Source organism: Panicum virgatum, chromosome 1K (genome assembly GCF_016808335.1).
Source record: "Panicum virgatum strain AP13 chromosome 1K, P.virgatum_v5, whole genome shotgun sequence".
In the NCBI taxonomy this organism is placed as follows: domain Eukaryota; kingdom Viridiplantae; phylum Streptophyta; class Magnoliopsida; order Poales; family Poaceae; genus Panicum; species Panicum virgatum.
Genome location: NC_053136.1, coordinates 5,929,383 through 5,953,544, shown reverse-complemented (window position 1 = coordinate 5,953,544; position 24,162 = coordinate 5,929,383). Strand labels below are relative to the sequence as shown.

At 44.1% G+C, this 24,162-nt stretch overlaps 2 protein-coding genes across 2 annotated transcripts; one reads left to right on the top strand and one right to left on the bottom strand.

Moving 5' to 3' along the window:
- Positions 1–2,885: 2,885 nt before the first annotated feature.
- Positions 2,886–13,683, top strand: LOC120670283 (E3 ubiquitin-protein ligase BRE1-like 2). Its single transcript, XM_039950402.1, has 19 exons — positions 2,886–3,033; positions 5,482–5,643; positions 5,722–5,809; positions 5,893–6,123; positions 6,224–6,391; positions 7,053–7,243; positions 7,382–7,465; positions 7,552–7,671; positions 7,749–7,935; positions 8,035–8,195; positions 8,981–9,052; positions 10,611–10,687; positions 10,918–11,112; positions 11,379–11,451; positions 11,528–11,614; positions 12,086–12,223; positions 12,425–12,627; positions 12,716–12,878; positions 13,076–13,683. The coding sequence occupies exons 2-19, from the start codon at positions 5,482–5,484 to the stop codon at positions 13,205–13,207; spliced, it is 2,532 nt and encodes an 843-aa protein (XP_039806336.1). The 5' UTR covers positions 2,886–3,033; the 3' UTR covers positions 13,208–13,683.
- Positions 13,684–19,887: 6,204 nt separating this feature from the next.
- Positions 19,888–23,504, bottom strand: LOC120670228 (squamosa promoter-binding-like protein 5). The gene is made up of 3 exons (XM_039950315.1): positions 22,515–23,504; positions 21,263–21,441; positions 19,888–20,600 (listed from the first exon to the last, which is right to left on the bottom strand). The coding sequence occupies exons 1-3, from the start codon at positions 23,282–23,284 to the stop codon at positions 20,191–20,193; spliced, it is 1,359 nt and encodes a 452-aa protein (XP_039806249.1). The 5' UTR covers positions 23,285–23,504; the 3' UTR covers positions 19,888–20,190.
- Between the last annotated feature and the right edge of the window lie 658 nt (positions 23,505–24,162).

Genomic DNA, 24,162 nt, shown 5'->3' with positions numbered 1-24,162 from the left:
GCTCGGTGTCTAACCACTGCACGAAATCACATAGAGGCGGTGGAGTCTTTCCCTAAATCATGTTAGAAGTCATTACCAGATCTGAAAGTGGCAAACTCTGATAGTGTTTTGTAGTACCTTTGCTCGACCCTTGCCGTAATGCTTGGGCGGGTTATACTCGTAATTCTCGCACATGAAGAACCTCAAGCCAAAGTCGCCCCCCAAAACTCTTGATTTCATTAGGTTGCACAAGAATCCGCAAAAGCACATAGGCACCTGGACTCCTTGGGGGACTGTTGCCTTCACCTTACTCTTTGGAATGTAGGTGGATTCTGAGGACGACATGTACTGTATCAACACTTGTATTAAACTAATTGCTAATCTACTGTGTCAACAAAAATAATTACAACATAAACTGTTTGTAAAGCGTAGAAGAATTTTGGTTACCTGCAGTCGCCGGCTTGAAAATCCGGCAGGGCTTCGTCTCTCTCCCTCCCTCCCTCTCTTTTCTTTTTTTTTGGATTTTTCGTGAGGCAAATGAGGGAGTGGGGGGCAGCCAACCCCTTATATAGGGCCGGGGGAGGCGGTCGCCCCGCTGCCGGACGGCCGGGGCCCTGCCGCCCCGCTGCCGGGCGGCCTGGGGGGCCGGCCGCCCCGCTGTCGGGCGATCGGTCCTCCAGGGGCTTCAGCGTAAATTCTCCGTAAAATTTTTTTACAGAAAAGCTCCTGCCGCCCCGCAGCGGGGCGACCAGGTCCCGGTCGCCCGACAGCGGGGCGGCCGGGGTATATTCCTGTAAATTTTGAAAACAAAAATATATTTTTATAAAAAATGAAAATAAAAAATATAAAAATAAAAAAACCGCGCCGGCCAACCCCTCCTCTCGGAGCACTCCGACGGCATGAAGGTGGGACGAGAAATTTCTGTACCGAACGATATGTTTTACATTAGGGTCTAGTTTCCATATTAAGATGTTTCCGATCATTTCCAGTTTTTGAAAAATATAAAAATTATCATTTACAGTTAATTTTATTTTTTTACTGCATTTGATTTTGTTAGTTTTATAAAAACAGAAAAATTCTGAGCAGACCGCTTTCATTTAATGTATTGTAATATTGATTTCGATCGTTGTCATCCCTAAAAGTATCTTCAGTAGTCCTTGAATAATTCTTTTGCAATAACTGGTGCTTCCTCGCAGTCGTCTTCACCTTTGACGGCCTCGTCGTACTCCAGGGACTGGGTTGGCCTCGGCTGGAGTGGAGATCATCTCACGCCTGAGCAGCAGAGAAAAGATAGCAGCAGAAAAAGAAAAAGAGAAAGAGAGTAGTTGATTGACCCAAGGTTAACCTAACCGGTGGGAACCGGTCCGGTTTGACCGGTTACCGGTCAAACCGGTCCGGTCCGGTTCCGGTTTTGGCCGGTACCCAACCGGTCAAAATTCAAATTTTAAATTTGAATTCAAAAAATGAAAAATTCCCAAAAAATTCCTAAAAATACTTCAAGGTGTGATGAATCTAATAGTGTCAAATTTTCTCAAAAATTCATTCATTTAGTATAGTTTGTGGGAATTTAAAGTTAAATCAAAAAAGAAAAAGAAAAAAAATGGGCCGGCCCATGAAGGCCCACCGATCAAACCGGTCAAACCGGCCAGTAAACCGGTCAAACCGGTCGGTAAACCGGTCAAACCGGCCGGTAAACCGGTTGCACGGGAGCTTTTGAATTTCAAACCGGTCAAACCGACCGGTAAATCGGAACCGGTTGCATGGGAGTTTTTGAATTTATTTGAATTTGGATTTGAATTCAACCGGTTTCCACCGGTTACCGGCCTAACCGGTCCGGTAAACCGGTACCGGAGGGCGGCGGTTAGGCCGGTCCGGTCGGTTTTTAAAACCCTGGATTGACCTCGTCTCGGAGGCTCCAACTTGAGGTGGCAAGCTGGCTCGAGCTCGGCTGATTGACACCAGGTCAAAGGCCCTGTTTGGTTCCCTAGCACAAATTGTGCTAAGGAACTTTGATCAATAATTACTAGTATTAAACGAAGTCAGTTTGCAAAATTAATTTCACAACCCCTGCGCTACTTCACAAGACGAATCTAATGAGGCCTTTGACCGCACGATTAGATGATGGTTACTGTAGCAGACGAATCTAATGAGGCCTTCGGCCGCACGATTAGATGATGGTTACTGTAGCATCACTGTAGCCAATCGCGGATTTTTTTGGCTCATTAGATTCGTCGCACAAGGTTGCACCCATCTGTGAAAAGGTTTTGCAAATGGACTTCGTTTAGACCTCCATGCATGAAAGATTCCCGTGCTACTGTTCATAGCACAAATGAACCAAACAGGGCCCAAACCGGTGGGAATCAGTCCGGTTTGACCAGTTACCGGTCAAATCGGCCCGGCCCGATTTCGATTTGGGTCGATACCAAACCGACCTAAATTTAAAATTCAAATTTAAATTCAAAAAAATTCAAAAAAATTATAAAAATACCTCAAGGTGCGATGAATCTAATGGTGTCAAATTTTCTTAAAAATTCGTCCATTTAGTATAGTTTGCGGGCATATGAAGTTAAATCAAAAAAGAAAAAAATGGGCCAGCCCATTAAGGCCCACCGCATATGGCTACCGGTAAACCGGTCAAACCGGGAAACCACTTTTAAACCGTCTGATTTTTTGGTTAAAACACCGGTAACCGGTTAGACCGGATCGGTAAACCGGTCAAACCGGTCAGTATACTGGTCAGAACCGGTTACACATGTGCTTTTGAATTTGGATTTGAATTCAACCGGTTTCCACCGGTTTCCGGTCAAACCGATCCGGTAAACCGCTACCGGAGGGCGACGATTTGACCGGACCGCTTGGTTTTGTAAACCCTGATTGACACCCCTCCCGGTTCCCGCTCAGGGTCATCTCCCCCCTCTCTTTCTTAAACCCTTTCCCTTCTCTCGGACTCTCTCCTCCCTCGCTCTTCCTTCCCTGGGGGCGACGACCAGGCGAGCGGCGGCGCCACTTCTCACGTCTTCGCCCAGCCCTTTGCCGGCGACGAGCATCCACCTGGTATGCCCGCCCCTTCTCTTTCCTTCTGCTGTACGAGACGGAGCGCCCCAAACCCTAACTAAACAATCTGTACTCGGATCTGAATCCAGTTACAATATATTACCTACTAACTTCGATTTCGTTTGCAAAATTATCTGGTGTACACCCATGTCCTATGCTGGGGTCCGCCCCCTGCTTATGGTGGCAGAGGATTCCACTGCTGCATGATGGGAATGCTAAACCACCCATCCAAAAAAGAAAAGAAAAATTCGTGAGGTTCAATCGAACCCCACCTCCCCACGCCGGCACGCTGTAAACCTCGCAATGAGGACTTGCGCACCTGCAAGGTGCAACCTTCTGTTGCAACTATTTTGCATTCGTCCAACTGATTGGTTAGCCTGTTTGTCGATCAATCATGACAGAAATTGATCCTTGGAAGCAGCTTGGTCCTTCTGTGCGTCATGGTCACACGCTGATTTTCTTTTATCTGGTGTTTCAATGGGTTGAATATATTATATTCATGGCCTTCTTTAACGAATCCGAACTGGATGCTGTCAGTAATAAATTTGATTCATCCTCCCCCATGTAGTTTCAGTTTGATGTGGAAGCTGGGTGGTAATATACTAATATGACCCATGGTTGGAGATTCTGTAACATCTTCTAGTCTTTAGCTATTGACGATAACAGAAATTGGGTAAGGTGAAAATGTTAGTCGTTCTAAATTAATGCAGCTTCACGCACGACTGTGTGTGATAAGTAAGGATGTTTCATTTATTATTAGATTGTTTCCTTACCATGGCTGACATGCTTACAGGGAAAGCTAGTTCCAACTACTTCCGGCTATATTAGAGCATTTTTCCTTTTGTTTTTTAAAAAAGAAAGAAAAACACTAGGATCAAATCTCATATGTTTCTTTTTCAAAAGCACCTCTTATGTTAGACTAAATAAAAGCTAACGGTACTGTATTCCAAATTAACCCTAAACTTCCATTTTACTCAACAATGCACTCCTCACTTCTCACTTCTGGATACCAGTAGACTGCAATCAATGAACATTAATGAGAAAAATGGACTTGATGGAAAGTTCTTATCTTGTCTTTAAATTGCTATTATCTATTAGTGAAATTAGAAGTTCCAGACTTGGTTGCAGGATGCTACAGGCATAAATTTGCCTCCCTCCTTCCTTTTTATTTCCTTACCTTTTATGATCAACAGCTTGAGGGGTTGTTAGAATGTAGGGTTCTCACAAGAATTCAATAGGGTTCTATTAGGATTTTTTCCCCTTCTGTATCCCTTCGGACTGGGGGAATGGGCTTGAATTCCTATTGGAATCCTTCCTTTCCTTCACCTTTTGACATCCAGGAGACTCGAAGTGGATCAAATGCCACTAACAATAATCATTGACATCAATACTTATATAATGACCATTGACCAGTGAAGTGCCTCAAATATTGCTGTTGTGCTGAATTCCGGCGCTAGATGGTCGCGTGGAGCCTTTCTCTTGTAGATATTTAGCTGCCTTGGTATATTAGTATATACGACAGAGGAGTTTGTGATTGGAATGTGAAAGATCTGAGATCAAAACCTTCTGTTGAATTTGAGTTGCTTTATATGGGGCTACTGGGTTCTCAGCCAACCCGAGCCAACCAAAATTTTGCAATGTCCCTGAAATAGGTCTACAGTCTGGTTTAGAACAAAAGTCTGGCAATGCCCAAACAAAAATGGGCAACTCAAAACTTCAGTACACGCAGTGTGGGCTTGCTCACTTGGCTTGGTTGCATGCAAAGCTAGATGGCACCTCGTGGTTGGCTGTTTAAGCACATCATTTTTCTTATTATCAAACTTCTTTGGAACATATCTTCTAAAGCACACTCCATGCATCCGATGTGTAATGATGCAATCTGTTTGTATTTGAACAGTTGTATTACTTACAATAAAATCAATTAATTTAAGGCCTATGCTGTCTGTGTTTTCGTGCTCAATTTTTTTTCCGGCACGTGTCATACTCACAGGTTTGGCAAACTCCATCATGGTTGCAATCCAAACACTGTTTTCCTGCCCCGACTGACTTATATAATTGCTCCAGTGAATAACTTAAAAAAGAGGACGGTAGATATGTTTTGCATTGCTCGTGAATTGGTACAGCCACAACCCAAACATCATTTTCTCGCTCAGGTTTTGGTGTTACCAAAATTTTTTGTTTGGTTCACCAGCATCACAAACCAAAGAGACCTTGGAAATGTGCTATATCAATTTTTCAATAATAATTTAAATTTCAGATATAATTTGCTTGGAAAAAATTGCAAGCTGACCATAATAACTGAGTGCCTGCTCTCATCAGATTACTTAAGCAATTTTGAAAGTTTGTTGCTGGGTTTTGTATGTTCCTTTGTTGCCCTTTTGAAGTTTCCCTTTTTGCTGTTGTAGGATGATTTTTTTTATTTTCATTATTATTGTTTTGTTTTTATAGATGGATTCCGCAGCTCTTCAATATGAAAACCAAAAGTTGTTTCAACAATTGGAGGCACAGAAGTCTGAAATGCATGCCTTGGAGTGCAAGTTCAAGGAGCTGAGAGATGAGCAATGTTCTTATGACAAGACTTTGATTTCGCTGAATAAAATGTGGAATCAGGTTCTTTCCTTTGTGTCTGATAATTTGTGTATGCATCTTTTCCAGTCCAACATCTCATTACATCTATGTATATTATAGCTGATTGATGATTTGGTCCTGCTTGGGGTACGGGCTGGTGGAGATTTGGGCAATTTGCAAGCGCTTGACCATGAAGAGTTATCAGAAGGTTGTGTCAAATTCGCTTTGTAAGGTCCATTTGTTTCAGTAGTGATGTTTTTTTAACCCGATCGTGTGCTCATTGTTTCTTAGATTCTTTTGAGTCATGTCCTTCGGAGGAGATATTTCTCTTGAGGCTCTTGAAGTCCAGCAATTTCAAAAATAACAATGAAAATAACTTGTTGGAATTTGTTGAAGAAGCTCTTGCTTTTCGCCATTCGGTAACTATTACTCTGATGAAGTCCCTGCAAGAGGCAATTTGTTCACATCAGGCTAGAAGTGAATCTTTAGCTTTGGCTTTTAATGGAGAAAAGTCAAATGAAGGTAGAAAAAAGGAAATCTTGTACCTTTTCTCTTTTCATTACTCTGCATCTAAATTCTATACTCATTACACATTTGATTAAACCATACTTATTTTATGTAGATGTTATTGTTGCCCTTCAAAACCATAACGATCATTTGAAAGAGGTTGTTGAGAATGCCAATCAGGCTATTTCTATTATTAATGAGAAGCACAAAAGGTATCTGGATGAGATTGAGGCTTCCAAGAGCAACCATTCAAGGGAGCTACAGGAAATTAAGCGCATTTCAGGTGTTAAAAATATCCCTCCCTCACCCATTCCCATTTGGGTGAAAGTTTGCTACATCTGCATTCAAGACAATTTATTTACAGTTCTTGCTTTTTCCATCTTATGTAAATATATCATTCCCTCCAATGTATAAGTGACATTTTGGACTATTTTTATTATATATTTGTAATACATAGCAAAAGTGTACTATCATGAAACTATTTCCCGATACAAATACACTCGTATCATTTTCAAATATCAAAACTCAACACATCAAAAGTAATTTGGAATTAAAGCTCGGAATGTTTCTTAACCCCCAACCCCCACCCCAAAAAACAAAAACAAAAAAAGGAACATGTGAATGCGGGCTGCAAATAGGAACATGCCAATTTATTTTTTTTTGCCGTATGATTAAAATTTTCCATGTTATATGATATAAATCCTGGTTTCGCAATGCACCTTTATATGATGCTTTACATATTTATTTAGCAGTGTGTTCAATTTTTACTAATATTTGGTTGTGCATGAATGAACGGAAAATAAATGCATACCAAATCTCTGTTGCGCATGAAGTAGCAAAAATTAAACACATGCTAAATTACTGATTCTGGTCAACATAGTTTTGGCTAACCTGATCTATAAATGAAACCAACCCGTAATGCATATGCACTCATTGGATTGCAGGTGAGCTAGAGGAAAGCATGGCAGAGCTTGAGTTAAGTCGACGGAAGTTGGTTGTGCTCCAATTGCAGAGGCATGGTTCTGTCATGGATGCATCCGACGCAAATGCTGTGAATGGTGGCATTTCTACTGATAAATCTTCAGACAAAAGTATGAGCTGGCAAGACCTCAAAGATGCTGTTGATGCAGCTAAGGTACTTGTCAACTTTAGTCAAACAAATCTGCAATTTTCTTCAGATGGATGTTGTTTAGAAGTATTATCTTTCCTTCCATCTTTTAATTTACGTTTGATGTTTTACTGCTAATTTACGGGTTTTCCCAACTGAGGGCAGACCCTCGCAGGAAACCGTCTATTAGAACTCCATCAAACGCAAGAGGATAACCTAATACTATCCAAGGAACTTGGAGATCTCGAGGTTGGTACCTTGATTTGTAGCGGATGATTAACATATATTCTAAGTTGGATCATTGTGTTCCTTATTTCACTGCTCTATGTATGCAGGGGCAATTGAAAGATGAAAATTATATTTTAGTATCAAAACCATACATAATTCTTAACGATCAGTTACAGAATCTGCATGCTGAGATAGAGCGCTGTAGGGGGTTAGTAGAAGTTTTACAGGTATGATGTCTGTCCTCTGTTGTACTGAGTTGCAATAGTGTTTTGGAATCCAGCTTTCCTTCTTTGCGTGAATGTAGAATGACAAGGACCAGCTCATGCAAAAGGAGAAAGAAATTTGTGCAAAAGCAGAATCATTCGACAGTATTACACAAACTATTGCCACTTATGAGACAAAAATTAAAGAACTGGAAAATCAAATTCAGATATTCATATCTGAAAAGAATGATCTGGAGACCAAGGTTGAGGAAACTTTGCAAGATTCAGGTAGAGGGGACCTCGAACATTGCTTATATTTAATAGGGAATCAGTAGCTCATCTCTTCTTGCAGAATGTAATATAATTTGTTCTCATTTCTCCTGTCAGGCAAGAAAGACTTCAAGAATGAGATTCATGTTATGGCTGCAGCACTGTCCAATGAGCTGGGAATGATGGAGAATCAGTTGAGTAGATCAAAGGATGCGGCTTCTGAAGCACTTGCATTACGTGAGCAAGCAGAATCATTAATATCACTTGTAGCTAAGAAGGTCTATATTCGATCTTGTCAAGCGTTCCTCTTGCATTTGTATTTTCTTTATTCTGCCTACAGTTGTTTTGTACCCTTAATCATGCCTGTGAATGTTGTTTTAAAGCTTACCCTGTGGAAATTTACTTCCCATGCACTAAATATTCATGTGTATTTCTTCCACTCGGTTCCTTTTCTCCCCAAAATTTAGAGTAATGGGTGGTTCTCCACCCTGCCACTCTTGGGGCTGATCCTGGGTGGTGGTGCCAGCTCACACCCCTGTCCCACCTGAAAGCACGTGATGGTGGTTCCATGGTCTTCATCTGGTCCTTCAGTTCATGATTTTGAATTTCAACTGGTTTCTCTGGACATATGTTTTCCTCGTTCATCTACCTGTCAATATGCCTTATTAGACCGTGATGACTATGTTTGAGTATTAACTCTAGGCATAAGATATCTTGTGAGCATAAAGCACCGCGTGTAAATAATGGGTCTGGAATATTGGATTTTTCGATTACTTGAAATCATTAGTTCATTATTGGCTTACTGAATTCTGATTATCATACTGCTCATGTCAAAGCAGAGTTATATGTGGGACCACTGTGCGATAGATATATGCATACTTCGATGCCATCTTGCACAGTTGCACATCTAAAATTCTTATATGTTAGTGTTACTTAAACTTAAAAAATGTTTAAGTATTGTTTATATGTTGAATTAGAGTTCTACATTTTGTGCTCTTCTGCAGACATTTTAAAGAGCTAGCAAAATATCTAGTACATGTGCTGAAAATTTGTTGGATTTCAGATTGAGGAACATAAGGAGGTATCTGATAAGTACAACTTACAACTAACTGAGATCAAGTCCCTCAAAGCATTGGTATGTTTATCCTGAAAACATCTCTGTTTCCTTTAAGGTGGTGCTAAGCAAGGTTCTAAAAAACACTAGACGCTAGGCGAACGCTTGCCTATGGTTAGAGTTTTTTGTGATTAAACATAGATTGAACATGATTAAACGTGTGTTGTGATTAAACGACACTGTGATTAAACGCAACGCTTAGCCACCGTTCAGCATTTAATCAAGATTAAACGACGTTTAAAAACGTTTTTTAGAACACTGGTGCTAAGTATTGAGTTGCATGCACCGACCAGTTCAACCCAAAAGCTTAAGCTGATGGGGAGAGGTGGCAATTCACTTATATTCCAACACTCCCCCCACGTGGAGGCTCCCTCAGGCCTCAGACGTGGAATAGGAGTGAGCATCAATTATTTTATTTAATTGCGCTAACCAGGATTCAAACTCGAGACCTCTAGCTTTGATATCATATTGAGTTGCATGCACCGACCAGTTCAACCCAAAAGCTTAAGCTGATGGGGAGATGTGGGTAATTCACTTATATTCCAACACTAAGAGCCTGAGAAATTGATACATATATTTCACATCCCCAGGGAAAGTCAGTGTATTTCTTTAGTCTCACCGCTAGTTGTGATACTTATATCAAAATATCTATATCAAATATATCAAGTTTTGTCATAGTAACTAGCAAGGACGTGCAACACTATGATGGTTAAGAGCTTGATTGGTTAGCAAAGTGATAGCTAAAGTTAGCTTGTAAACAATGTTCTTTTCCAATGGGCCATATGGCACTATTGTCTTTATTTTGTATCCAATATAAAATCATGCACAAGCTGTGTATTTTGCAATGTATCGTAGAGATACCAGCATTATATTTAGCAAATGACGGCCGGATCATCTATTTACTGTTGAATGGCTTGACCATGAATGATATTGATAGCCTCACTAGCTCCCAGGATCACCTACTCTGACACTAGAGAAGCTCGAATACACACACTTTTGTGGCACTGCAAAGTCAAAGACTTGTCTTGCACTTTAAGGCAAGGACTTAACTTGCACTGTTATGACCGGCGTCTCCTATGAAAGGAGGCGGCGGCCCAGTGGCTAGGCCAAGTTGGGCCTTAGAGGGCTTTAGGCCCAAGTTATCCTTATTTCCCATCTGTGGATGATATAAACTTGTAAACATTGATTATTGGAAGTTAAGCAAGTTGCAACCCTAATTGTTGCCGGCTTCCCTCAGGGAGCCGGGATTCTCTCAGCCGCCGTCCCTTCCTCTCCTCCTCTCGTGCGACCACGGCGCCACAGCGCCGTCCTCGTGCTCGTCCACCTCCCTCTCATCCCTACTCACTGCGCCAAGTTCCCGGTAGGATCCGTGATCCTATCATGCACCATAAGACAAGATTTGACCTACACTAACATGGATTATTCTAACAGATATATTTTTTCTATTTAGAAACTAAAGAGTAATTAGCATTCATGGATGCAAATTTTGAGCACCAATCGTGGTGAAATGAAGTTGGTACTAAAAGAGGTGACAGGGTTTTCATTCTTACTTTGTCGACGGAATTTCAATTTTCAATAGGTTGAGGAGTTGGAGAAGGAAAAGCAGGAGCTGCAATTTATTGCAGATATGTACGCAAAAGAATGTTCTGAGTCAAGGTAATCTTGTTCATTATTTTTAATATCGATTTTGGATGTTTAAAAGATATGCCATTTTTAAAATGGTTTACAATTGCATTGGTCAAATGTCCTCTTAATTATATTCAATTTTTCTGGTTATTTGATGGGATTTCTGGTTATTTTGTCAATTTTCAATAGGATGTATATCTTCTATATATACTGTATATTTCATTCACTATAACATTATTCTATATATACTGTGCATCTAGGACGATTGCTGATATTGAAGAATCAGAAAACCGAGCTCGCAATCAGGCTGAGTATTTGAAGAGCAGTCTGGAGGAGCATAGTCTTGAGCTTCGAGTAAAAGCAGCAACTGAAGCTGAATCTGCATGCCAGCAAAGGCTTTCCTTTGCTGAAGCAGAACTGGAAGAGTTAAGGGCCAAAGTAGACGCATCAGAAAGGTTGGTTTTCTGCTCCAGGGAACAATGTTATGTCTACAAGCTAGAACAATGGATAGTTGATTCTTTTAATGAAACCTATCTAAAAACATTAATGCTTTTTCTGAAGTTGTATCTTGTACCCAGTTTAGTGTTCTATAGTTATATGAACTATCATTATTTGATGGGTTCTTCTGTGTCTCTGTGATGTATAGTGGCAAGTATTATATATTATATGTGTGAACCTATATCTATAAGCCATACTGTCACTTATATGATATGTTTTTCAGAGATGTTGTGGAACTCAAGGAGGCAATAAGAATTAAAGAGGCTGAAGGAGATGCCTATATTTCTGATATTGAGGTAAATTTACCTTTTCCCCCCTTATCAGTACCTTTTTTTGTGGGTATCTATGAAAGCCTATGATATTTGCATCCAGACAATCGGTCAAGCTTATGAAGACATGCAAACACAAAATCAGCATCTTCTTGAACAGCTCGCGGATAGAGAGGACTTTAACATAAAGGTATTTATTAGTTCGTGTTTTAATCCCTTTTATGTCAAAACTGCAAACCCATGGCATACGGATGCGAAGAGTATTTGATGCTAACGTTCACATAACACTGCCTGCTTTGTAAGCTTAGGCAGTCTTAGTATTTCTACCTTAGCATAGCAGAATAGGTATCTAAACAATCTACCATATTTTGATCTGCAATGAAGCGTGAACTGCTGGCAAGCAAGGAAAAAGGACCTAGAAACATCATCTACTGGTTTTGTGGGTTTTATGATGTATTTTGCAGAATGTTTTAGTGACATAGAGGCAAAGAGCTTCACTGAAGGCTGTTTAACTACCTCACTGTCTGTATTAGCTAGTCATTGCTGGAGGTTTAAGCACATCAACCAAGCTTACAAAACTCTGTTTGCAGTTTTGCATTGGCAAAAGCTAGCTTTGCTTTTCTTATTGGCTGCTATCAGTAACTGAATTCTCATCTAACAGCTGGTATCGGATAGTGTGAAGATGAAACAAGCTTCTAGCTCCCTTCTCTCTGACAAACTTATATTAGAGAAGCAACTCCAGCAAGTTAATACTTCACTGGAATCATCCAAACTGAAAATGACTCGTGGTGAAGAGCAGGTAGTTTCCTACTTTTTTTGTAATAATACTTCTTTTGTATAGTATCATTTGTTGGTAACTTGCAGTCACTGAAATTAATTGTGGCAACACATTCCTAGAAAAATTTGTGATAGCGACATCAACTCAAAAATGTAAATTGATCTTAGTGTTTACAATAGGAGGTCAACAGATTTGAAAGTGGTTTACTGAATGATTTTACAGATGAAGATTTGTGTAGCACAAGCGATAAAAACTTCAGCTGAAAACAGGCATCTTGCAATTAGCCTGGAAAGGACTGCGCTGGAGGTATCCAACACTGAGAAGGAACTCAAGTGGCTTCGGTCCTCTGTTGGATCCTCTGAGAAAGAATATGACCAGACTCAGGAAAAGATATCTAAGCTGAGGAATTTGCTAGAGCATGAGAGGTTTGGCCGCTGTTAAGTTTATTTTACGAATTGATCGTGCTATGCTGCTGGCATCTAACCACTTTCATGCTACCTTTACTTTTTCCAGGAGCGAGAGGCGGCGTCTTGAGGAACAATATGAAGAGGTGAAAAATGAAGTTATGGAACTGACGTCGGAGACTGAAGAGACTACTATCCAGAAGCTCCAGGATGAAATAAAAGAATGCAAGGCTATTCTCAAGTGTGGTGTCTGCTTTGACCGGCCTAAAGAGGTAACATATAATGTATTGTGCAGTTTTTTGTTTCTTTGAATGACCTAAACCTGTTCCTTAATCAAGATGGCAGAGATTTACACCATTCTTACCTCCACGAAGATCCTGTTATGTTGTTAAGCTCTCGGATGTTGAATAACCAGATTATTAGCTGCCTAAGCTGACGAGGTCTTATTTCTCTGCTTATTTGTTAATAGGTCGTGATTATCAAATGTTTCCACCTATTCTGCTCACCATGCATTCAGAGGAACCTTGAGATTCGCCACCGGAAATGCCCTGGCTGCGGAACCCCATTCGGACAAAATGACGTTAGGGAGGTGAAGATATGAAGCTTCTCCGAAGTGAGACTGACTTGGTGTTTGAATAGCATTAACCCGTGGATGCTTCTCCCTTGTGAATACCGTCATGTTCTCTTGGCAAACATCTAGATCTAACTCCCATATCGTGCCATACATAGATGCTTCGTTACAAAAAAAAGAGGAAATTAATCAGAAGAAAGGAAGTTCGTGAACTTTAATTGTTGTCATGTATGCTGTGTATAGTTCCTCCTGGGTACAGTAGTTTCTGATTTGGTTGTTGTTCTGCTCCCAGCAAGTGCTGTATCGACTGGAAGTTCGATATGATCGAATTCTGCCCTGCCTGCCAGCACACAAAGTTATGGCCGTAGTTCGGTTCAGATAGCTGTTGTATGGCAAGTTATGATCATGTCTGTATTGAGCCAAGACGGCCTGTATGAGCGGCAAGCCAAAATTGTGGCGATGCCGAAATCAAGGTGCTTCAGATTGGACAACGCTGTTTCAAAAAAGTTGGTTGACAATGTTTTTGCCAATTTAACTTTTAATACAAGCTACGATGCCAAGTAAGCTGGCCATCTTATTACCAAATCAGTGATGGTACGACCAGCCAAACAATCGAGGTGGTCCACCTCATTTGAGACACTGAGATCCCAGAGCTTGGCGAAGGCGAAGTGAGGTGTGCTGTTTTCAGCAAGAGGACTGGACCGTTGAGTTATGGATCAAGCCAACAAAAGTTGGAAAAAAAAATATGGGAAATGTTGGATTCAGAAGTTTCTCGCTCAGCTCTTGATGCGCTACGCGCAGCGTCCCTTGATGTGCTTATTCGGCTTCAATCCAAGACTGCGAGCTTGTCGCCCTCCGGCCCGGCGATGGCCTTCTCCATGACGGCTCTAGGGCTGATGACGCTGCCGCCGTCGAGGAGGAGCTTGACGGGCTCCACCCCGTTCTGCTAGATCTCCGGCCTCCGTCGCAACATCCAGACCGGAAAGTTAGTTTCTGCTCCCGGGTCCTAAAATACAAGTCATACTGAAAATTTTAGGATAAATTAATAAGAAAGTAAAATAATCATGTTTGTCATATTTATTATTTATATTTAGCAGTAATTGATTTTCTTATATGCACATGCACTTTCTATAAATAGAGTAAAGCAACTTATTTTTTGGGACAAATTTTCAACCCTAGAGTGATTTTTTTTGACCCGGAGAGAGTATGCTTCTGCGACCTGCAGCCACCATCCTCACCTCGAAGAAACCGACAATCAGACATCTACACGTAGATAGATCACCAAGAGTAATCTAGCCTAGCATATCCCACACATACACATGCCAAGGCTACCTCTACTCTTTTTTGCCACATGTTTTTTACTTCGAGATGCGACTCATCGTTACTTTTTATCACTTTAAAAATAGAAAACATATTAGGTGCAAACCAATTTCTCCATACAAATCATACAAACTTCAATCTGAGCCACCGAATCAACATCAAGAGGCATGGGGAGATTGGATAATTTTACAATTAACCACCCGCCCTTGGATTGTGTAATCACACTTTTGCAAATCCTCCCTCCCACTCCCCCTACGCTCCCTCTTGGATGTTAATCCGATGGTCCAGATTAAAGTTTGCATGATTTGTACGGAAATATTAGTTTGCATTTGATATATTTCCTTCAAAATAAGATATAGAAACAAAGTTGTAAATAGGAAGTGTTTCTAAATTCTAATGGTGAATCTAATTATGTAGTTTTTATGCAACATATATACATAGATTCATACCTATAGCAATCAAATTTTTAAAAAGGTTGATGCATGGCACGGATTTTAGGATACCAATAAGTAGAAACAATGGAGGTTGTTATACACTCAAGATACCCTAATATATATAACACAAATTGTTTTATTTTCAAACCAAGGCCGACCGCGCAGACTAATCAACACGTTCAGATAGATCCATCTTTCCTACTAATTCTGGTGCATTCGCTTATACTGGAGGGTGGCCACATAATCCCAAATCACCTGAGTTGTCGGATCAACCAATCCGATGGCCACGAACTGTTGGGACGTAAATTTTACAAAACCTCCACAAACTTTGGTGAAATCAATCCGCAGTCCATGGACAACAATTTTGCAAAAGAACCCCCAAACTTTGTGAGTATCAATGTTACAAAAGACTCCCTAAACTTTGATGAAATCAACACGCACTCTATTGACGACATTTTTATGAAAACCTCTGGATTTAGGTAAAATCAACCGGCAATCTACCTATGCCGCTTTCACATAAAACCCCTTGAACTTTGGCGAAATCAATCTGCACTCCACGAACATCAATTTCACAGAAAACCTCCGAGACTTTCTCACTGCATATACCACAACATCGACACCTATGATGACTGGCCACATACATGCTTTCTCACTACGGACGCATGGACGATCTATAGACATGTCTTAACGCTCCACACCTCACACACATGACACATACATTTAACAACCCAAATCAAATTTGATAGAATTCGCAACAAAACTTTATAAACATTGATATGTCCATAACAGGCCTCTCGGGGTGCCAACGGCGCGGCATCTTTCTAGTCATCCATGTAAATACGAACTACTAGTAGATCCAAATTAACTCGAAGAGATAGGGCTCACGGACAGACCCGTTTGCATCCCAGATTCCGAACCGTTTTCTCGGGCTAGCCATGTCATGTGTAGCATCTTTCCCGCTTCAGAACTAACGGAGTAGATCCACACATGTATTCTGCTAAAATATTGTACCCCACCGTACCGTGTCACTGTAAGGAATCGGGTGCTCTAGCCTAAGAGGGGGAGGGGGTGAATTAGGCACTAATAAAAACTTAGACCTATGGCTCCAACTAGTTTGCACAAAACTTAAACTAAAACAAGCTATCTAGATGTGCAACTAGGTTGTTCTAGTGTGAAACCTCTATCCCAAAAGAGTTATGCACCCTATAGCCTTTCCTAACAAGAAACTACTCTATGAAAGTAAAGGCACAAAGGTTGCAAGAATAAATGCGGAAGGCTTAAAGAGCGGGATAGGAGATAGCAAACTCTTGATGCGGGTGTTTATCCCGTGGTTCGGTTAGCCACAAAGGCACACCTACATCCACGTTGTTGTAGCACTCACTAAGAGTATTGCTACTCGGCCACCAAGTCTCTTCCGTGAACACAATCACGGTCACCTTGGCCCCGGGTTCCACTAAGGAGCTTCTCCACAAAGGATGGGGGTCTCCACGTCCCCCGCACAAAGATGTCGTCGCCTGCTCCACACCAAGTCGGAGGGTCGATGACGTTGCCGGCGAGCTTCACGCTCCAAGGTGCCGGCGCACCAAGCTCTTATTTTGGTTCACTAGAGAACCACAGCACAAAGGCTCAAGGCCTTGCAATCACACTCACTAAGAGCTAACCTTTACACAACACTCTCAAAGTGTGCTAAGGGCTAAGGATATGATCTTGATGCTTTTGTATGGCTTGGAGATGTTCTTGGGTGTGTGTGGGATGTCCAGCAACTCCAGCAATCTTCAAATGGCCGGGGTGAGGCGTATATATAGGCCACCAAGTCTTGTAGCCGTTGCTCCAACGGTCAGCTGAAAATCTGCGTATCACCGGAAGAACCGATGCCTCTGGCTGAGGTAGCGTCGGTTCTTCCGGTCACTCATAACCCGAAGTAGCCGTTGAACTCCTGACAGCTGACGCAGTGATCACCGGTTGAACCGATGCTTTGTACCGATGCATCACCGGTTCATCCGGTGCTTAAGAATCTTTTCCCGGGCGCTGACGTCATTGCACCGACGCAATACTCCGATGCACCGTCGGTTGAACCGGTGCTGAAGAAACTTCTCCTGGGCACTTGGCATCGTCTCTGGAACACAGTACACCCAATGCACCGATGCCCCTTTTTGAACCATCGGTTCATCCGGTGCCTATAAGCTGACTTGGCTTCGATTCCCTTCTGCACCAAAATACCATGGCGTCGGTTCTTCCGACAACCATCGGATGCACCGATGCTCATGCGTCGGTTCTTCCGGTGCTACTGACTGAAGAGCTTTCAGGGCGCTGCCCTGAGACCCGCGAGGGGCGGCTCCCCCTCGACCCCCGTCCGCTAACTGGGTAGCGGAACCCCCGTAGGGGTGGCCCTTCGGGCCTTGCTACGCCTATCTTTTCTTTCTCTTTGTCATCACTTGAATCTAAAAGCCTGAGAATAGTCGTCTTAACAATCATATTAGTCCAAGTGTTGTGTTGTCATTCGATCACCAAAATCACTTGAAATGGTATAAATGATACTATGTTCCTTACAGTCACCTCGCTGCAGCTAGGTAGCTAGCTCTGATCTAGCAGTCTAGCTTATTACGCATATGCAGCTTCTGCATATGGTCGGCTCGGCTCTTGCACGGCCTACGAGTCTACTGCACAGCATCCATGCATGCAGGGCCTTCTTTGATTCCCATTCCATCATTCTAGCACACGATTACTGAGAAGAAAATCTCACATGGAGTACTAAATGAAAATTATTTACAAAACCTTTTTAAAGATGAGTGTAACTTTTCGCGACGAATCTAATGACGATAATTAATTAATGATTGGCTACAGTAATGCTACAGTAACCATCCTCTAATCACGTGGTCAAAAGTCTCCTTATATTCTTCAGGGTTCCTAGCGTAGGAGTTCTGAAGTTGGTTTTGAAAACTGACTTAATATCTCTAATTAGCGGTCAAAGTTGATACAATTTCTAGCATAGCAGGAACCAAACAGAGTTTTAAATCAATATTGCCAGCTTTTGTCAAATCTACTAGGGTATATGTTAAGTCTACGCAACGAACCTGTGTGCTTTAAATCATAATAATATCCTTTTGGACCGTATTGATCGAGACCTGAATGAGAGGACGGCACGCATCCCACGCGCATGCAACTCCGAATTGATCAAGCCATTCACTATAAAAGAATAGGCATTTGGTCCTGCTCATTTGTCACAGCCGCCGTTGGGTGCAGCATCAATGAAAGATTTAGTCTCGAATACAACGGCTAGCCCGGCATGTAGGATTGCAGCATCTTTGGTCCCAGTTTGAGCCACCAATCAGGATCAAATATGTCTCTTATTTGACCCGGTTAGTGGCTACTTGTCCCGGGTGCCTGACTCAAGTAGCCACCAATCGGGTCAAATAAGAGGTATTTAAGTTTGACCGATAAAGTTGTCTAGGTTTGATGTTGAGACTGGTCTAACGCTAACATGTATGGCGAGCTGATTGTGATTTGTGAGTCCCGAGGGCCGATGCTGCCAACGTGGCGTGACTTATGATGAGAATTGTGCATTTTCCCTTAATTAGCTTTCTTCTCCACCATGCCATCTCCCTCTCCTCTGATCTTCCTCTTAGCCGGCATTGTCGATCCCACTACTTGATGAGGCCGCTTAAGGCTGCCGCTCGAGGTGCATCCTGCCCGAGTAGGGTTGGATTGGAGAGATTGAGATGTAGTCAGCATACCATGTTATCATTATGTGCACATGTGGATATTGTGAACAACTTAACAAGTTTGTAGACTCAGAAATATATTTTTAAAATTAACGGACATAAGTGACAGAACTTTACAAGTTTAAGGACCGCCAATGCAATTTACTCAATTAAATTCGTCCTACAGATAGTTCTGTAGCTAGCCCCTCTTCTCTCCAGGCCCGTGGCTTATAACTTGTAACAATGAATCCATGCGAGCGTAGCATAGATGGGTCGATTCCGTTCCGGCCGGCTATACCTGGTCCCCCGGCCCCTTGATCGTACTTTCCCCTTTAATTTCCTATTAATTTGGATCCATAATAATGCATGGCCTCTTATTACAAGTCTCCTGCTACAGCGACGCCGTAAATGTGAGACGGTCCCAGCTTTAATTAATTTAATGCGCACATGAACCCTAATCGCTGCGAAAGATCGCGCGTCTAGCTTTTTCAATCCTCCGATCCAGTGTTCAGAACCAGTAATGGGAACGAGAGCGTTTAATTTCTTGATCATTAAAAGATTGCAGTGTCATGATGAGGATCGATTTAATTTACTCTACTTTTGTCACTAGTCGTTCAGCAAATAAATCAAGCCGGGCAGCACGCTGTCACAGGTACGTCTTTTCCAAAAGGGTATAAATTACATCGGCGGTTCATAAACTTGTTCTGAGGTATCATCTAAGTTTTTGAACTCTCAAAATACATTTTCAGTCCCTCAAGCTTGTCCTGATGTATCACCCAGGTCCCTAAACTCTCAAAATGCATCTTATATCCCTAAATTTATCATAGTGCAGTGTCATTTAAATTTTTAAACTCTCAAAATACATTGTCAGATATCTGCAAACTCATCATGTTCATCATTACAAGTTTGGAAACTAAAAATATATGTTTTAAAAGTTTAGGGATCCGGATGACACTCTATTATAATTTTAGGGATTTCAATATGCATAATGAGAGTTTGGGGACCTAGATGACATATCAAAACATGTTTGAGGATCTAAAAATGTATTTTGAGAGCTCTGCAACCTAGATGATACCTCTTGACAAGTTTAGAGACGGTCAATACATTTTAATCTTTTCAAAATCTGACCCTAACTCGTTAAATATTTTGTCATGTTTCGAATTTCGAGCAGTTAAACTTCATCGACTTTGGTTTTAAAATTTTGCATACAAACAAGTGGTTCCAACTGTGAAGACTCAGTGTAAGATCAAAGAGCTAGTCATGCACCATACACCCCAAATTAGTAGATTAACACACATACACATAATGTACATTTACCAAAAGGAAAAAAATAAAAAATAATACACCACTGCACCTAAATTTCCCATCTAGTAAATTAAAAGTCCAGCACTGCAGTAAAAAGAAAAGGCTCGCTGCTGTGGTGCCACCAACCTATGTTGTTCCTTTCTCTCACGTCACGCTCACGCATCTTTCATAATAATGCAGTGATGGCGTGATGCTATAGGCTTTTCCTCCTCCTTTTCACGTAGTACGTGAACGCCTACATGCATGCATCGCACTAGATGAAGTCCACCTCAAAGAAACCGTTGCAGCCGCCGTTCTGGTGACCTGACACCGACGGGCACGGCAAGATGTTGCCGCCGCCAGCGCCGTCGTGGTCGCCGCCGCCGCCACCGTCGTGCTGGTGGTCCTGCTGCTGCATCACGAGCGAGGTCATGAAGCGGCGACGGTCGTCGTCGTCGCCGCCGCCGCGGCCTTGCACCTGCCGCATCAGCATGGAGCCCAGGCCCCCGTCGTCGCCGTCGTCCTTCTCGTCGTGCAGCGGCGGCAGCGCCGCCAGAGACAGGGCCGTCGGCGCCGCCGCGGCGCTGCTCGTGATGTGGCCGTTGTCCATGGCGTCGAGGCAGCTGACGCCGCTGCCGTTCGGCGAGATGGCCGTCGACTTGGCCGCCGCCGTGGCGCTCGCACCTGCTCGTCGTCGTACGCACAATGATAGACGGTAGCCACGTCAGCACGTACGTAGCATCCAAAAAGGCTTGCGAAAGTATAGTGGTGAACAGGTGATCGGAGCACATTGATGGGGTATATATATCTGATCACAATTCACAAGTAGCTAGCTGCAAGGCTGGCTGGCATCTAGCTACATGCCTACATACATGTCTAGTGCAGCAGCTAGTAGGTGATCCCACACGTACGTCGAAACTTTGGCGCCATGCACGCATGCATGCATGAGTGCATGTCCATCAGGTCAGATACATGATGAAGTAGATCGGTAGCAGACGGTGGTAAAAGGGTCTTAATAAGTCTGTATAATCTAACGTCTGGGTTCTAAAAGAATCAAACTCTTATCTTATACAATTTTAGTCTAAAAATATAAAACAGCCAATAGATTTTTCTAAGACAATATAAGAGTCAATAGATTGTGAAGAGGGCACTAGAACTATAATCCGTTACCACCTGTCAGTAGATATAACGTGTGCAGTGTGCTTGCACATCGACTGTACTAGTCTGAACTGAACAGTGTGGATTCTGCGACTACGATGCCATCATTATATTTATGAATGAAAACTGGTACGTTAACTAAATCAATAACATTATTGTTGCCCATCTGTGCAATCATTGCTTCGTACTCTTGTGATGATCGCTGCTGTAGGAGGTGGAGATGATGCAAGTGTCCGCGGCTCTCTTTGGCGGCGGCGAGTAGTCCTTGCCCTGTGCCCCGGCCGGCTTCCGGCGGCGGCGGTTGTGCTCGGTGAGCCGCTTCCGGCAGCTCCTCTTGGCATCGTCAAACTCGGCGAGCACATGAAACCTTGGCCCATGAAACAAACAAATCAGGATAAACTAAATTCAGGTATAATTAGTATGAACTTCAGGTATATATACACGTGCGTGTACATGACCTGTGCATACGTACATGCGTATGCATACGAGTACGTGTATACATACGACCCATTGCAATGATGAGTGTGGTGCAGTGGTCAATGCACTTGGTAGCTAGCTGCTTAGCTGCTAGTGATGAAGTGGAAAGGAAATGTAAGATAGACCTGGCCCGGCCCGGCCCATCTGATCTGATCTCATCACATCACCTGAATTCTGAAACGATCGCCGGAGCCAGTCGAGCCTGCTGAGTGCTGACTCGACAGGCTGCAGCCTTTCCCACTGATCTTGCCTACCCCCCACCTTTCCTGTCTCCAAGCATGCATGCTTGCTTGCATTAACTGCCGCGTACTACCACTATAGCCCGTGGCCCCGTAGAAAGAGAGAGGAACAGTGGCATGCTCGCATGCATGCATGATTGCACCCTGCGTGCATGATGGAGAGCCAGCCAGACTTGGAGAGGAAGACGACCACTCTACAGTGTCTACGTCTGCTACGTGTGACACGCTAGAGACACCGTCGGCCTCAGGGGCGCCCATGCCATGCCATGCCATGCAATGCATGTGGCAGGTCAGAGCTTGCCCAGCTGTGCATTGCTTTACTTTTACATATCGATGTGCACTTCAACTCTATCTGAAAAACAATGAAGAGTGCCCGCCTTTGTGAGTATCTGAATTATAATGTGTAATTTCAAAAAAAAAAAAGTAGCACGGGCACGATCTTGCCTACCATCCGTTATGTGACGAGTCGTCAAAACGACGGTGCGAGGACAAGGAGAAAATAAAGGTACACGTGTCTCGACAGTCAACAGTGGCCGGACGCGGCGGCACTACACGTTGGCAGGCACAGGCAACCACCGTGTCCGTGTGTGACGGGCGCTGGCCAAAACGGGGCACGCGTGTGTTCACGTCACGGGGCCACCTGAATACCTGATCGTCGTGATCGATCGACCGGGGCCGCGCGCAGGGGATACGATGCAGGCATGGGAATGGGATCCGGGCGTACCTGCTGCACTGCTGGCAGAAGCGCTGCTGCTTGCCGGCGGCGGCGACGGCGGCGGCCTTGGCGTGGTACTCGCAGACCTTGTGGCGGCGGTGGTAGTGCTTGGCGGCGGAGAGGTCGGCCTTGCAGCCCTCGGCCTGGCACCGCGGCGGTTGCTGCTGGTGGTGGTGGTGGTGCGCGTCGCCGAGCCCGAGGCCCAGCACGCCGACGCCGAGGCCCACGCCGCCGCCGCCGAGCCGGGACCTCGTCAGCAGCCGGTCCACGGCGAGCACGTCGGCGGGGGAGAAGTAGGTGCGCCGCCCGAGGTTCAGCCCGATCGTCCCGCCGCCGCCGGCGTCCACGAGCTGGTGGTGGTGCCCGCCGTCCTCCCGCTTCAGGAACGCCGCCGCCCCGCCGAAGGGGTACACCTCCGCCGCCGCGAGCAGGCCCGGGAGCGGCATCTGCAGCGGTGACGGCGGCATTGCCGCCAGCTCCATGCTCGGCGGCAGCGGCAGGCTCGCGGGCGGGAGGAGGCCCGGCTCCTGGAACGGGAAGCCTGCGGCGGCGAGGTCAAAACTGTCGTAGAGGTGGCTGTTGTGGTGGTGGTGCTGGAGCAGCGGCGGCGGCCGCTCTACGCTGGGCATGGCAGCCATGGCGCCGGCGGCGTCGAAGCCGGCGTAGGGCTGCGCCGCCGCCGCCTGCATGGCCCCGAAGGAGAAGTCGACGTCGTTGGTTGGCCCGGTCATCGTGTTGGTGCTCATCATCATCATCCTGCTGCTGCTGCTGCTCATCATGGCTTGGGTGCAGGGCAGGCAGGGCTGGATCGTCGGAGCACGTACAGGAAAGGGATCGGATCGACGACGAGCACCTATATGCGCGTGTGGAAGCCGTGAGGGGTCCCTACGGGTGGTTAAAAAGGCTTGATCCCACGACAGTGGAGAGAGAAAGAGACATTACTCCATGTGTTTGAGAGAGGGAGAGAGACCACCAACAAGTGAGTAACACCTAGATCTCTCTCTCTCTCTCTCTCTCTCTCTCTCTCTCTCCTCCCTTTTGGTGAAACGCACACGCTCTCTCTCGAGCCATTTTGGTGAAACTCCGCCAGCAGGCGTACAGTGTCGTGCTGCGAGTTCCGACGTGGCCACATGGTAACATCTTGAAGCAGCAGGCCGTACGACGGCCGGGCCGGGGCATAATGCATGGGCTTTTGTCATGTTACCCACACACCCATCTTCTTGATCAGATCAGAAAGGTGATGGCGACTCCGGCAATGCAAGGGGGGTGGGGCTGGGGCGTTGCCTAGGCTTTTCTGCATGCTTCAGCCGCCGGCCGCGCACCGGAAACACATGAAGAAGCTAGGCAGGCAGGTGCATGCAGTCGTGCTGTGAACTGTGATCGAGCATGCAATCACTGCCGGGCCCTTCAGGTCCGTATTCACGCACGGCCGGGCCGGCCGGCCAAAATGATTGGCGCGACAGAAAAGTGTTGAAACAAAATCTTTCATGAGATCCAGTTTCTTCCTTCTCTTATTATTATAGTGCCACATAAGGAAAAAAACTTCTACTATGTGTAAATATAATTAATGATATAGAAACCAGTCTGTATGGGTCGTAAAGTTATATTATTTGTGTCGGCAATCTCGTTCTTAACTACACACTAAATATGCTGCCGC